The 16,212-nt window shown below is 42.9% G+C and overlaps 1 protein-coding gene and 1 long non-coding RNA gene across 2 annotated transcripts; one reads left to right on the forward strand and one right to left on the reverse strand.

The window, feature by feature from the left end:
• The first annotated feature begins 798 nt into the window (after positions 1 to 798).
• Positions 799 to 9,413, forward strand: LOC127327560 (uncharacterized). Its single transcript, XM_051354338.2, has 14 exons — positions 799 to 1,138; positions 2,207 to 2,368; positions 3,764 to 3,829; positions 4,000 to 4,143; positions 4,305 to 4,418; positions 4,533 to 4,634; positions 5,034 to 5,219; positions 5,922 to 6,011; positions 6,088 to 6,222; positions 6,760 to 6,882; positions 7,000 to 7,085; positions 7,340 to 7,952; positions 8,048 to 8,125; positions 8,208 to 9,413. The coding sequence occupies exons 1-14, from the start codon at positions 890 to 892 to the stop codon at positions 9,246 to 9,248; spliced, it is 3,189 nt and encodes a 1,062-aa protein (XP_051210298.1). The 5' UTR covers positions 799 to 889; the 3' UTR covers positions 9,249 to 9,413.
• A 5,034-nt stretch (positions 9,414 to 14,447) lies between these two features.
• On the reverse strand, positions 14,448 to 15,737 carry LOC127327337 (uncharacterized). The gene is made up of 3 exons (XR_007868510.2): positions 15,629 to 15,737; positions 15,036 to 15,117; positions 14,448 to 14,880 (listed from the first exon to the last, which is right to left on the reverse strand). It is a non-coding gene; the product is annotated as an uncharacterized lncRNA (long non-coding RNA).
• Positions 15,738 to 16,212: the final 475 nt, after the last annotated feature.

Here is a 16,212-nt window from a genome sequence, read left to right on the forward strand (position 1 = left end):
GCAACGGTGGTGCCGGTACCTATTGGGCAGGGAGACCGTGCATCTCCACTCGCGCTGATGAAAAAAACGTGATGATGCATATGTAGCACGTCGCCGATGTGGATCTACATCGCACCGGCGATGCAACACCTCTCCAGTGTTAGCTCCGACCAGATGCGCCTTTTGCTTGGTCTGCCAAACCAAAAATAGAGCAATTATAACTTTAGTGACCACATACCCACTACAATAACGAAAATCGCGAACAAAACAAATAGGTTGAAGCAGTAACACTAGAAGTTATATCGCCGAACCTGTAAAAATTGTGATTGGTCTTTTCCCCTCACATCATCTTCACAAATTCTTAAAAAAACCCACTCAAAGCTTTCATTGTTCTCATCACACATAAGAACACCATTATACAACACACTTTGGAAATGGTTATTCACCCCACGAACAAGCTGAAAGGCATGTCGCATAGGTTTGTCTTGTAGGTTCTGTTAAATGCAACGGCGTCACGGAAATGGTGTTACTCAAGTTTGGTTCTTCCATTTGTCAACAATAGTGTTTGTAAATTCATTGTCCTTCTCCTTTAATTCTGCAAACATCTCCATTACCTCTCAAAAAGAGAAAGAGACACCTATTTGGAAATTTACTTTGTGGAGTATACCCTAAAAACAAAACTTACTTTGTGGAGTGCACCGACCAAATGGGCCAAACCGACCAAGCTCCAGCGCAACGGGCAATGCATCCAGCCCAAAAGGCAAACCGCCACGTCGCTTCCAACGCAGCGCTCTACTGGAACCCTTCCGTCCTCCGTCCAACCCCACGGTTCCCCATCTCCGCTCCGCCTTCTTTTTTCGAAACGAGTACTGCGACAGAGGAAACCCGTGCCGTCGGCGGCGAAGACGCGATGCTCCACAGGCTGGGCCTGCGCGGGAGCCCCAGCGCCCCCGCCGACGGGGCCTCCCCCTCCGCGCCGCCCGCCGGGAACGGCGCGGGGGCCCTGGGCCGGCCGCTGCGGCTGGTCTACTGCGACGACAAGGGCAAGTTCGTCATGGACCCGGAGGCGGTCGCCGCGCTGCAGCTCGTCAAGGGCCCCGTCGGGGTCGTCTCCGTCTGCGGCCGCGCGCGCCAGGGCAAGAGCTTCGTGCTCAACCAGGTACCCACCGCGCGCGCGCTTTTCCCCTCCTTTTCGGGGTTTCGCGGCAATGTCCTTCTAGGGTTTCGGCGCTGCTTCCGCCGTTCGGTAGATCGGTCTGTTTGACACCAGCGTGACACAAGTTGTGGTTGGGGTGAATTTTTGGTTTTAGGGTTTAGTTACTCTTGGAACTGGAGCACGCCCCTCGCGATTCCGTTGGGTTTTATTTTTACCGTGAGCTCGGTTTGTTAGACTGAAGGATTTGGGAGTTAGAACTCAGACTGCAGATCTAGCAACGCCATTGGTCGGGGTCGATATAACGTTTAATGATGAATATTTGTTGTGTTTGTATATTAGGGGAGACGTGCTAGTATTTGTTACTTCAGTAGTAAACCAGCGCTTCAAACATTGTTTATTCTGACTCTTGGTTGCTCTGTTTGATGTCTATAAAATTTGTAACCATCATCTGGCGTTAGTTGGAACCTCAGATATCTCTTCTTGGGCAGTGGAACTATAAAATTGGTAGAAGAAGCATAGTTGTTTTGACAGGATAGTGACACTGCAAGAGTTAACCGAAAAGATTGTTTGAGTCGAAATACAGCGATCAATGTCATCTTCGCCAAGCCATTATTACTTTTGTTGGGTGTATCTGGCCATAACCACACAACTTTAGGTGCTAAAACACCAGGTTGTGTATAAGTTTCATGCTTCTATTGCAGAGTACATATATGGCATATTTGATCTGGACGTCGTAAAAGAGTTTGACATAGATACATGACAGACACAATAAAGCACACTGCTAAACATAGTAAAATTGCTGGGTCATCGCGCTGAATCAAAAGTATTCACTTAAAGTTTAATCAGTTCCATCTGAAGGATCTTATATTCAAACCCTTATCCCACTAATCCATTAAACTATGTCAGAATGTTTCTTCTTGGATGTCTGGGCGTATTTGGAACTTGATTTGTAACTACAATTTTCAATTGTTCCTTTGTGTTTAATTTGCTGAATAGTTTTCCTTTGCTGCATTCTTTTCTACTTCGTTCTCCAATTTAGCATCAGGCATAAACTATGACCTCCATATGCAGCTTCTAGGGCGAACCAGTGGCTTTCAAGTTGCATCAACACATCGACCTTGCACCAAGGGACTTTGGATGTGGAGCGCACCTTTGAAGAGGACTGGTCTTGATGGAACTGAATACAATCTTGTATTGTTGGACACTGAAGGAATCGATGCTTACGACCAAACGGTATACCATGTAGCTCTACTTCAAAGTTGACTCATTTTTCTTATGACAATCTCATAGTCGGGCAGTGGGCTGAATGACACTGGAAAATGCCATTGTTTATTTGGGGCCACATTTATTTGAGTGAGTAGTTGAATTTTGATATGGTGATGGTCAAAAGATTTGGTACTTCAAACATTTCTAGGTTTTCCTTTATTGCCATGATCTTGACAATGATGTGGAGGGATATGCAAATTTCTCGTACCAATCCTATCCATTCTAACTTTGTCCATACAAATAGTCTCTCTCTGGAACTTCCACGTAGTTTTTTTTTCTCACCTGGCTCTGCTAAGTTAGTTGTTTTCAATTGATATATGCGCTGAACCATGGAGAGACAGAACCATTAAGTGGAATGCTACTTTCTGTTGATAATATCATGTATATGTTTTTAAATCTGCCGTTTGTTATCCAGTACCCACATCCAAACCCATACCCACCCAGTTTGGGTAAGGTATAAGAAAAAATTGTCCATCATATTCTGGGTACGGGGAGGATAATTGCCCATTACGTGGAACATAACCTTCCTGCCCAATCTCTCCGTTCTCATTTTTAGCTTGCAAGCCGTATGGCCTGGTGCCGCCCGACCAACGTCCGTGAGCACGTTCCAGACAGTAGCTGTTGGCCTAGCTCGAATATGCAGGGTACTTCCGACGTGGACTATTCTGTCTATTCGGCATGATGTCCGCATACCAGAGCTTCTATTCCGCGCAGATACACACGTATGCAAGCTAGCTACATCGATCTGATCGATTGAGCTATACTAGCATGCATGCACGTATTCATACAGACCTGGTACATACTCAGTTGCTGGCTCCTCCTCATCCATGGATTTACCCATACCATTGGATAATACCCACTTGTTTTGGGTATGGATAATCTGAAATTATATGGTATGGGTAAATTTGGGTTTGGGTTTTGGTTAACTGCCACCCTCCCCAACGGCAGCCTTATGTGTCTTCCACGGTTCCACCACATTTAAATTCACCATTAGACTGTATTCTGTAGTGATTTCTTATAAATTTTACCTTGTGAGATGATCAGTACTCTGAGTTAGTTTATAATACCTCTTATCTGAATGTTGCTATTTGCTCAAAGATAGGTTGCTAATTAATAATAGTTTTTTTGCATTTCATTTAAGCTATCAAAGGTCATAACTCCAAATACCCGGATTTGTTTCCTTTTTTTCTGTTTCCCACTATTAGATAGTGGGCATGTTTCCTAACTGTAAATTTGAGGAATGTTTGTTTTCGTTTTTTTTTCTTATGCGGGATTTTTGATGGTTGCTTTTGTGCACTGGAATATAACTTCCTTCCGCCTTCTGTCCTATCGTCTCATGTTCACTGTTTTCTTTTTTGACAGGGCACCTATAGTATCCAAATATTTTCGTTGGCTGTTCTATTATCAAGCATGTTTATATACAACCAGGTATATTTCTTAACCAATGACTGAGCTTTGTGCAATGCTTTCGATCGAGGGCCTGCTAGGCTAATGTTCAAAAAGCTTTTGTATCATACTGAGGATGCTGATCAGTAAGCTGAAATTTTTTTTGTCACATAATCTAACCTGTTTTCCTGAAACCTTGTTGCTCTTTCCAGATGGGAGGGATAGACGAAGCCTCAATTGACCGTCTTTCTCTTGTCACAGAAATGACAAAGCATATACGGGTTAGGGCCTCAGGTGGAAGGTCCACTGCCTCTGAACTTGGGCATTTCTCACCTGTCTTTGTTTGGCTGCTGAGGGTACGATATTTGGTTTATTTTGTCGTACTAAAGACTGTCTGCAGTCTTCATTATTTGTTTTAACACAAATGCTCTATCAAACATTTCTGATGTTTGACTATGACCTGCATTTCCTGTGGTACATTTTGATAAACTCTGTTATGCTGGTTTGGTACATACAGGACTTCTACTTGGATCTTACAGAAGACAACAGGAAAATTACGCCGAGAGATTACCTTGAACTTGCTCTGAGGCCTGTTCAAGGTGGTGCAAGAGATGTATCTGCTAAGAACGCGGTATGGTAGCAGGGTTTTCTTCAATTGCTTAAGTAAATTAGCATACATGCTGTTGTGATGTATCTTAAATGTCTTACAGATACTGATGCATCTTCTTTTTAACATATCTGAAAGATACGGGACTCGATCCGTGCTCTTTTCCCAGACAGGGAATGCTTTACACTCGTGCGACCTGTGAACAATGAGAAAGATCTCCAGCGCCTTGATCAACTTCCTGTAAGTTTTAGTCCTTTCAACTGTAATGGGTAACGTAGTTATGGTACAGCCATCTCTGCAAGAAGCAGAATTTGTATAACACTGTTTAGTTAGAATCGTAATTTTGTCAAGCTTTGCTTATTCTCTATTATTGGCTTAGCAATAACACGTCTTGTAAAACTAGGACTGTTACTCATGTTGGCGTATAGACTATGAGAGCTTATTAGTTTAGAGTAATTATTGATGCTGGACGATCGTTTGGTACAAACTTTATGCTTCTACTCTTTTGTGCACTAAAATTATAGTACGTACGCAACATTTTTTTTTTCTTTCTAGGTGGTTGATGTTGATGCTGCTCTCATTTTGTATTATTTATTTTGACCTCTTTGTGAATGCTTAGTTTGTCTCCCCTGTTTGCAGTTGAGTACATTTCGTCCAGAGTTCACATCTGGCCTGGATGCTTTCACAAAATTTGTGTTTGATCGAACAAGACCTAAACAGCTTGGAGCTAGTACCATGACAGGCCCAATCCTTGCTGGATTGACACAATCATTTCTTGATGCCATCAATACTGGTGCAGTGCCTACAATATCTTCGTCATGGCAGGTATGCCCAAATTGATGATGCACTTATGATATATGTCTTAGCTTGATCTTTTTGTATAAATTACACACCCAACTGTTGGTGTTGCTAGCTTAGTTACGAAATTTGTATTTAGAAACTAGCATAATTCTTCAATTTATTCATCTGAACTGTTCTGAACTTTTTTTTGGCCCATTCCAATTTATAACCATTTGAAGAGTTTAAACTGTTGTAGAACTCCTCTGTAGCAGGTAATCTTTGCAGCAAGTGGTATTTGCTATATGTGTGCTTTTTTTTGCGTTATTATTAATATTCTTGAGTGATTATGATTTTTATATGTGGCATGCTGTGGATTAATCACTTACCTTACATAATTTCTTAGTGGATTAAGCAAATTCAAGATATAACATAGAGAATGAAGGGCCAGCTTTCTTTGTAAAATAGAGTCAGACTCAACTATTGAATTGAACTTTCAACAATGAAAGCACTGTTTGAATTTTTATGAAAATGAGATGCACGTAAACATATGACACGACAATAGTTGCTGTGGGCAACTACAGCTGTTATAGCTTAATGGAGCTACCGATTTACTGCTCTTATCATTTTTTTTTGTAGCTGATCTACTGCTCTATCATTCTTGCCTTTCCAGTGTGTACTATTATATCATTATTTGGGTATCCGGTTTCTGTTAGGGAGGAAATCATCTCATAGTTTTTGGTTGTGCAGAGTGTGGAGGAAACAGAATGCCGTAGGGCGTATGATTCTGCTGTGGATATTTACAATTCTTCTTTCGACCGCAAAAAAACAGCAGAAGAGGTAATATTACAAATAAGCAACATGCATTTTATTCTTTCACTTTTTGGGAGGTTTCTGATAGGTTCAGTTTTGGCAGGATGCTTTGAGAGAAGCACATGAAAGTGCAATGAATAAGGCTATTAGTGCTTTTAACGCCTCTGCTGTTGGTGCTGGGTCAGCTCGTTCGAAATTTGAGAAGCTTCTCCAGACGTCTCTAAGAAAGAGTTTTGAGGTGACTGTCGTTCCTCAACTTTCTTTTTTCCGTACGCAGAGACTTGTCATGGGTTCCACTATCAGTTGATTGTCACTCCTCCTCTACTACTTCAATTGCACATGCCTGCTATTGTTGGACTTTCTCATGAACTTTCTGGCTTGTCCATGCGTGCTAGTTGTTAAAGTATACCCTCGAATAATGTAAGCAGTTTTAGAATTTCTGTCTTGAAACATTTTTATGTTCGACCATTGTTATAAAAGAATTACCAGCGTGAACTATATCAGATTGACATCACTAGATTTCAGAATATCTAAATATCTAATATTTTTTGTTTGAAATGACATGTTTTTTTTTGTTAAGAAAATGTAGTGACATTGCGTTTCTTTTCATTGCAAACAAGAGTGAAATAACATGTTTTAAAAGGGTTATGCCCAATTTTTTATTTACTTTGATGAATGTGGACCGTGACCATGTCCGAAACTACTTATATTGTGAATGAGATATTGCAATAGTACGAAAGTGCCAGCAGGCTAAATGGTTATGATATGAATGCAGGATTTCAAAAGGAATACTTTTCTGGAGGCTGACTTGCAATGTTCGAGTAGAATACAGAGCATGGAGTCAAAAGTACGGGCAGCATGTAACCGTCCCGACTCAAAGTTGGATGATGTGGTCAGGGTAAGATGGTTATAAGCTTTTGCTTAGATGCAGTCACGCAACTCACTGGAATGATGTATTCAATATTAACTTAAAATTCAATAGTACTGACATGTATTTTGTGTTGATATAATGCAGCTCCTTGATGGCCTCCTCACAGAGTATGAGTCTACTTCTTATGGGCCCAAGAAATGGGCAAAGCTTGCTTCGTTTCTGCATCAGTGGTAAGCACCTCTTCATTCTTCAACGTTTATTTATGTGACATAATATGTCATAATGTGTCATCATTTAACTTCGAATTTTTGCGGTTCAAGCTGGTTGCGTGATGTCATGGCTTTTACAAATAGCTGTAGGAACTAAATCGATCTTTTGTTATCGTCCTTACAATCTGTATGCCATTGAACGTTACCATACCTTCATTTTAATTTGTATGTGACTTCACCTAAGCTTTGTTATATATGCTGATTAATTTCTGCAGTTTGGCGGGGCCCGTACTAGACCTGTTCAAAAAACAACTGGAGCGTATAGATGCTGAAAGGAACGCCCTGAGACTGAAATGCAGTTCAAGCGATGATAAGTTAGCATTACTCACGAAGCAGCTTGAGGCAAGTGAGACGCACAGAGCTCAGTATTTACGGCGATATGAGGAATCTGTTAATGATAAGCAGAAACTTTCAAAGGATTACTCTGTTAGAATGGCTGAACTTCAGAACAAGGGTAGCAAGTTGGAAGAACGTTGTATGAGCTTGTCTTCTGCTCTTGAACAAGCAAAACGAGAGTCTGTTGATTGGAAGAGCAAATATGATCGCAACATTTTACAGCAGAAGGCAGATGAAAGCAAGTTAAAGTCTCAAATTGCATCTCTTGAGTCTAGGACGAATATCAGTGAGGGCAGATTATCTGCTATACGGGAGCAGGCCGAGTCTGCTCAAGAGGAAGCTGCAGAGTGGAAACGTAAATATGAATTTGCTTCCAATGAGGCTAAAACAGCTCTTCAGAAAGCAGCTGTTGCCCAAGAACGCACAAACATGAAAGTGCAAGAAAGGGAAGATGCGCTGAGGGCAGAACTTGCTAATCAACTGCACGAAAAGGTAAATCCTTTCTCCTGATCCTCACAGTTGCGCCTACCTTTTAGGTCTAACAGGTGCCTGTTTCCTTACATTTGTCTCTACTGTTTGATCATCAGGAGGAAGAAATAGCAAGGTTAAATGCAAAAATTAACCAAACTGAAGTTAATGCTACAAGTTTGACCTCGAGGCTTCAGGTACCACTCTTTGCCCCTTCCTCCCTCCCTCCCACCCTCATATGTGATAATAACAGTTCATCTCTATGATGACCAAATCCAGCTTACTGAAGGAAAGCTGAAGATTTACGAGTCAGAGTCGGTGGCTCTGAAGGGCGAGATCAGATTATTGACTGATAATTTGGAGTCTATTAAAACTGAAGCTCAATCACATGCGAAGGAAGTTAAGATCCTTGAACAAGAAAAGAATCATCTTCAAGAGAAGTTCCTATCAGAGTGCAAAAAGTTCGACGAGGCAGACAGGAGGTGCAAGGAAGCTGAAAGGGAGGCTAAACGAGCAGTAGAATTGGCTGACTTAGCTCGTGTAGAAGCTGCTGCTGCACAGAGAGATAAGGGCGAAGCACAACGACTAGCAATGGAGAGAATGGCCAAAATAGAAAGAATGGAGAGACACGTCGAAAGTCTAGAAAGAGAGAAAAATAAGATGTTGGAAGAAATGGAGCAACTTCGTCAGTCTGAGTTGGATGCTATATCCAAGGTCACAATGCTTGATGAAAGGGTTGATGAGAGGGAAAAGCAGATCGGGGAGATGCTGCAACAGAATAATCAGCAGAGATCTAGCACGGTCCAAGTGCTTGAGAGTTTGCTGGAAACAGAACGTGAAGCTTGTGCTGAAGCCAACAAGAGGGCTGAGGCCTTGTCACTGCAGCTGCAAGCAACTCAAGGCAAGCTGGATATGCTCCAGCAGGAGCTGACATCTGTTCGACTCAATGAAACTGCACTTGATAGCAAGGTTAAGGCCTCTTACTCAAGGCGCACAAGGGGCGAAGCTACCGAGTCTGTCCATTATATGGATGTCGATGATGACAACTCCGGGAGGCGAAGGAAAAGATCGAAGAGCACAACAAGCCCGTTTAAGAACAATCACACGGAGGATGGTGGATCTGTATTTTTCGGAGAAGATAATGACAATGGGAGCCAGCAGGTGGAGGAGACGGAGACTGAAGATTACACCAAGTTCACTGTGCTGAAACTGAAGCAGGAGCTCACCAAGCAAGGGTTTGGTGCCCAGTTGCTGCAGTTGAAGAATCCCAACAAGAAGGAAATTGTCGCCTTGTATGAGAAGCATGTCGTTGGCTCTTAACTGCTTCTTTAACATTATGTAATAGTAGTAACTCGTGTGTTAATTCTAGATTTCTTAGTAGGGTTCGGTGTTGATGACACGATTTGAATTGTGAAACGCAAGGAATGTGACACTCGTTTGTTTGTGCGCTTGTTAACTTGGTTTGTGGAAACTTGTACTGCCGTATCTTGCACATTTGCCTTGCAAGTGTTTTAACATTTCATAAAATGACTGCACAGATCCGCCAGCAGGTTGTATCTTTTTTACTCTTTGCTAGAAAGCTCACGTAATACACTTCGACCTCAAAGCACAACATGAAGCTTATTAATAGGATTATGCGGCAATATGACAATATCATTTCTCCAGCCAGACAGGTAGTTTGGCAGCTCACGAGCAACAAATAGACCAAGGCACCTTATTCAGTCTGAAACGAATCTTAACAGTGCTAACGATCGGAATCGGATCATCCGTTCCCTTGCTTAAGGCGCGAGTTATTAGTTAATACTACTTCAACATGGAGAGTAAAACAGATGGGTTTCTTGCACAGCCGGAGCAAAGGGTTCATCCACGGGTTGGATCATCTATCCTGGTAGAACTGGCGGTGCGTCCACTGCTATCTGCAACATTTGTTTTAAGAAAATAAACTAGCTGCAAGAATAGATATGCAATATGATAATGATGGAATGCTTACATTGTCCAAGCAGCACAAGGCAAACGATGAACAAGGCAGTAATCACGAGCACAAGGCTGCTCGGTTTCATGTTGGATCTTCAACTCTGGAACGATCTAATGAAGTTCACCAGAGAAGGATCATTTTCGGATGAACTATGAGAGAGAGAGAGGTAGTTAGATATATATCGTACATTACATGTCACACCTACAAGATGAAACGATGTCTGTACGAGCAGATCACACAAAGATAGTACTCATATCGATTATGCGAGAACATCAAACATATGCATTATGTGAGATGCTCCTTTTTTTTTTCGAAATGGTATTACCCGGCCTCTGCATCGATTGATGCACACATCCATTTATTAATAAGAATCATTCAAAAGTTTACAACTCAAGGATCATCGAAAGTCGCTACAAAGATCAACCATCGAAAAAGGAGGGAAAAGCTAAGCGAGCTAGGCATATTGCAATCTTCTAGTAGGCCGCCAAGAGAAAATATCCTGGGCAACCATTCGAAGGCGGTTGCATCCAGAAATCATGTACTCCCGCTGATCCTCCGGGAGTAGGAAACGCCAGCGTATCCAGTGGACCATAGTGTGGATAACCTGCAAGAAATTAGTAGAATCTTTTCTGTTAAAAACAATATCATTTCTGCAATTCCATATTGACCAACATAAAGCGGAAACCCCAATACGAATCCTAGCTTTATCATTTTTGTCAGTTCCATTAAGCCAATTCCCAAACATATTTGTGATATTGGAAGGAGGTGGAATGTTATATGCAGCAAAAACCACTCGCCAGATAAGCCTAGCAAAAGGACAGGAAATAAACAAGTGTTACAATGATTCCTCATTTTCACAGAAAGAACATTTGGTATTTCCATTCCAATTTCGCTTTGTTAGATTATCGCGAGTCAAAAGGACTTTCTTGCTAAGGAACCACACGAAAATTTTAATTTTGAGTGAGATTTTAATTTTCAAAGGTATTTACGGAGATATCTGGTCTGTCCATTGATCATATCACCATACATAGATTTAACAGTAAATTTCCCAGATTGAGTTAGCCCCCAAACGAACCTATCTTGTTCTTCATTTAAAGTTATCTCCATTAATCTTTGGCACATGTGTACCCATTGATCCCATTTATCACCAATAATTCTTCTCCGAAAACCAATATTTAACGGAGTTGAACTCATAACATTTGCCAGCGTATCATGCTTACGATGAACTATGTTGTATAGTTGAGGATACTGTGATGCAAGAGTCTGATCACCCAGCCATTTGTCTTCCCAAAACCGCACACCCTCTCCAGATCCAACCTCAAATATTGTGAGATGCTCCTAATTATATGTGAACTGCACAATGAGAACATTACACAGGTATGCATTATGTGAGATGAGATAGTCCTGATTATGAATGCGTACACGGCAAGATTTGATACGGTGCCATGCACCAAGTTATATTTTATTGACCTAGCAATCAGTTCATTTATGGGAGTAGTTACTCTATGCATCAGGCGAGGTATCCCGTATCCGTATGCGCGCAATGTGTCAGGTTAGTCAAATGTGGAGATTAACCGATGAGATAAGTCACTATTCACAAAAAAAGAGTAAAATATGTGTAAACCTAATTTTGATCCTGAGCTCCATAGAGCCCATTTTTTTTAAAAAAAATGAACACCGTTTCAAAGCAACAGAACATTCTTATTTCTTTGTATACGTACATACGGATGTGACCTATGTACGTATAAATTTTCACTATATACATTTTGATTCGTGATCTATACAAAAAAGATAAATAAGGGTATAAACTGATCTACCTTTTGCTTTCATGTACCCAACGGCCAGTGCTGAAATCTGTAGCATTTTGAGAAACTTATATAATTAGATTGGTCTTGTTCACAAAATCCGTGGACGTAGCTAGGGCTGGATTCCGTTCCAAAGATTCAATGCAACATAATAAAACTTCATTTGTTTAAGTTTGATAGGCCTGCTCTTCATGAATTTGCTGTTCAAAATGAAGTAACAAAAGAGGGGGCTGAACATGTAGGGGGTCTTCAGGAGTTCAGGTTCAGGGACTACTAGTTCATCAGCTTCACATTCGCCAATCTTTGTTTTATAAAATGAATCAATGGTTTTTCCGTTGCACATCGCTACTTTCGAAATGCACAAGGAAACAGCAACTTGTGACCAACAATTTCGATTTGCTGGTAAATCTATAACGTAGCTAGGATTTTCCCCAATTCTAAAATTACCAGTAGTGAGACTTGCAGACTGGGAGATGGTTCGTCGGACGGCCGGAGCTCGGAAGAGATGGAGGCGGGGCAGGGGCAGCCTGCGACTGCGAGCGCGAGTCCCTGCTGGCCTGCTCACCACGCGCGGCCAAGAGGAGAAGAGATGGAGTCTGTCTGACGTCCGCCGCCGGCCGGTCACGCCTACAGCGCCATGCACATTCGCCCGCCCAAGTTCACGAGGCAGAGACCAGACACGAGAGGAAAATGTGTTTTGGTGTTACTTTATGCCGTCTCAACGCTTCCAGAAACAAAGAATAGAGACAAAAGAGCCTCACGAACTGGATTGTAGAGATCATACTAAGGGCCTGTTTGGTTCCCAGCCACACTTTGCCAAGCCTAATTTTGGCAAGTGTGGCAGCCACAAAAGTGTGGCTAGGATTTTGGAAGCCACGTGGCAAAAGTTGGCAAAAAATTCACTCTATGACAAGTGGGCCATATGAATAGTGAAGTGTGGCAGATCTAAAGTGTGGCAAGAACCAAACACATACCAAATTGCCAAACTTTGGCTTGGCAAAGTGTGGCTGGGAACCAAACAGGCCCTAAGGGTACTACGAAAACCTCATTTTAAAGGCAACTTCACCTACAGAAATGACGTCAGCAGTGATGTCATCCATGTTAGTTTATGCCTCTCCACGTATCCAGAAACAAAGAATAAGAACGAATGAGCCTCACGAGCTCGATTGTAGAGATCATACTAGGAGGTACTACCGTAGTACTGCAAGGTAGTAGAAAAAAATTATTTTGGCTGAAGGGCCTCTAACACACAGTACGATATCTACTATGAGGCACTTGGTTTGTACTAAGTCCAAATCAAACCGTAAAAAAACTTGTTCTTAGTTTCTTTTAGGGAACACTCTAGTACTTAGTTAAATGAGAGTTAACTCTCTGTCAAGCCCAACCATATTTTCCACCTCTGGCGATCTCTAACTCTGGCCAGCGTAGCTCCTCTCCTGCCTCCCCTGCAACCATCATTGGCCGGACTGCCGGCCACTTCGGCCCCTCCCCCCTCACCCCCACCACCACAAGACACACATCCTCACCCTAAGTTTGTTTCCTCCCCTCCATTGCCTCCGTGACTCCGTCGTAGTCGCAGCCGCGCAGCTGTCAGCTCTGGGTCGCACCTTCCTCACCAGGGAAGAAGAGACAAGCACGAATCGTAGAGCAGATCGAACGGATCTGGAATCCATTGAACCCTAAGCTAATTCTCAGTAACAAAAAAATTTAATTACGTAGCACAAACACACACAAGGCTGCCCCACCCAGAGGCCACGACTCTCGGCAACCCCAAATCCCGGTCGATCCGCGCTGCATCCCCAACTCCCGCCGTGCCGCCTCTCCCACCGTCGTTCAACCCCGCGGGCGCTGGCGTGTCCGCGCTCCTGAACTGCATGTCGCCCTCACGATCAACTCCTCCGGCGCCGGCTTTTTCGCCCCAGAAGGCCTCTTCGTGAGCCCAGCGTCGTGCCGACGAACAAGTGGGCTGGCCCTCTAGTCGCGACTATATCCATTCAACGAGGCCATGCACGCCTATGATGCAGCGGCATGGCAGCTCAACCGTCCACGCCACGACCTCAACTTCCATGACATCACATCCGGCGCTCAAGAGGAGATGTTGGCGCCCACGCCACGCCTCGTCACCAACGAGGAGAGGCATCACCGACTCGCCATGGCAGCGTGGCACGAGAACTTCCCCCAAGATGGCGTCGACGGGAGGGAGCTTTTTCACGCAGCAGCGGGCAGAGCGCAAGGCCGCGAGGCAAGCACACAAGGCGTTCATCCTGGCGCAGTTGGAAGGCCCGAGCACCATTCAGGAGAACGATCCCCGGTGGGTGGATCTATTTTCGTCTACCATGTCAAGTTCGTCGGACTCCGACTTCGAGTTCGACTACTAGATATTTAGTTTTTTTTGCACTATTTTAAGTTTATCATATATGGAATATATCCACTTTTTAATCTATTTTAGTGTCTCTGTTTGATCTTTGTTCGAGCGGAATTTGCACTAAATCTTGTTTGACGCGCTGTATTTTTGGGCATCTCGAAAACCGTTCGGGCCACACACTATATTTTTGAACATCTAAAAATGATGCAGCCACCGCGTCTAAAAACAACAAAAGAGGGGGCCCAATAAATTTTTAAGCACCCCGGGTTACTCGGCGCCCGTTGAAGATGCTCTTACAACATGCTATGTACAAGGAACAAAGGGTTCTTCATGCAAAAAAAAAAAAGGAACAAAGGGTTCCAGAGGGATCGAGAGAACAAAGTTACAGGGTTCAGATTCACCCAATCATAAAGAGGTTGATAAACTAATTAGAGTATACCAGATCAAATAAAACAAAATACACATCAAAAGGAAGTTCGCTGATAAAATTAAAACACAGACCGAAGAATTTAGCACACATTCTTATTCCCTTTCTTCACACATGTAGTTCCGTCGCTGTTTTAGACCCGCACTTGGGGTTGCATGGTGGGCAGTTCGCGTGGCACTCTGCCATGGTGTGCCAACATGGAACGTCCGGCTTCGTGAAGCAGCAGTAACAATTTTCGTTCCAGTTATGACCTTTGGTCTTACAGTCCAACTCACCACACATTCTTAGGGAAATCTCGCTCTCTCCCAATGATGAGTTAACATTAGCAGTGCTTGTCATGGCATGACCATGTCGGTAGCTTCCTCTGGCCTCAGGACGACCTGTTGCATTAGATATATGGCGTCTGTCAGTGCAACAAATTGACCTACTCATATATAAAAACCCGTCATAGAGCTACCGGAAACAGTTCCATCTTTCAGGATAAACAGTAGTAGCCGCAAGAATATATACGATACGCCAACAATGACATGCTTACACTCTCCGGCCGCAGCAATGCACCCGACAAGCAGAAGAGTAATAAGGTACACCATGCTACCCTTCATGATTGATCTTCACCTCTTGGAAAAAAATCAACATATATAACAATGAGATAAAATGATGCTAAAATGTTAACTGTATTCATACATGGCAAATGAATGCAGAAAGTAGCTGACTTAGAAGTATTTATCATAGTCGATTTCAGCCTAACTAAGAAAAGCTAGGATACTCTCTGATGGCAACGGCCAGTGCTGAAATCTGTAGCATTTTGAGAAACTTATATAATTAGATTGATCCTGGTCACAAAATCCGTGGACGTAGGGCTGGATCCCGCTCCAAAGATTCAATGCAACAGAATAAAACTTCATTTGTTTAAGTTTGATAGACCTGCTCTTCATGAATTTGCTGTTCAAATTGAAGTAACAACCAGTTCATCAGCTTCACATCCCCTATCTTTGTTTTGTAAAGTGAATCAATGGTTTTTCCGTTGCACATCGATACTTTCTAAATGCACAAGGAAACAACAACTTGTGACCAACAATTTCGATTTGCTGTTAAATCTATAACGTAGCTAGGAATTTCCCTGCTGACCTGCTCACCACGCGCGGCCAAGAGGAGAAGAGATGGAGTCTGTCTGACCTCCGCCGCCGGCCGGTCACGCCTACAGCGCCATACACATTCGCCGCCCAAGTTCACGAGGCAGAGACCAGACACGAGAGGAAAATGTGTTTTGGTGTTAGTTTATAGGCTCTCCACGCTTCCGGAAACAAAGAATAGGGACGAATGAGCCTCACGGGCTAGATTGTAGAGATCATACTAGGGGTACTACCGTAGTACTGTGGGGTACGCTTCCAGAAATAAAGAATAGGGACGAATAAGTCTCACCGGCTGGTTGTAGAGATCATACTAGGGGTACTACGAAATCCTTCTTTTAAAGGCAACTTTACCTACAGAAGTGACGTCGGCAGTGATATCACCCATGTTAGTTTACGACCTCTCCACGCTTTCAAAAACAAAGAATAGAGACGAATGAACTTCACGGACTGGATTGTAGAGATCATACTAGGAGGTACTACCATAGTACCGCGAGGTAGTAGAAAAAAATCATTTTTGCTGGAGAGCCTCTAACACACGGTACGATATCTACTATGAGGCACTTGGTTTGTACTAAGTCC

The sequence above is a fragment of the Lolium perenne genome, chromosome 1, assembly GCF_019359855.2.
Source record: "Lolium perenne isolate Kyuss_39 chromosome 1, Kyuss_2.0, whole genome shotgun sequence".
NCBI classification, from domain to species: Eukaryota; Viridiplantae; Streptophyta; class Magnoliopsida; order Poales; family Poaceae; genus Lolium; species Lolium perenne.

What these genes read in the sequence shown, in the direction of transcription:
- LOC127327560 (XM_051354338.2), top strand. Translation starts at nt 890, where the DNA reads ATGCTCCACAGGCTGGGCCTGCGCGGGAGCCCCAGCGCCCCCGCCGAC. An exon ending in AGAGCTTCGTGCTCAACCAG is followed by an intron (nt 1,139 to 2,206) that starts GTACCCACCGCG and finishes CTCCATATGCAG; the next exon opens with CTTCTAGGGCGAACCAGTGG. An exon ending in AGTTGGATGATGTGGTCAGG is followed by an intron (nt 6,883 to 6,999) that starts GTAAGATGGTTA and finishes GATATAATGCAG; the next exon opens with CTCCTTGATGGCCTCCTCAC.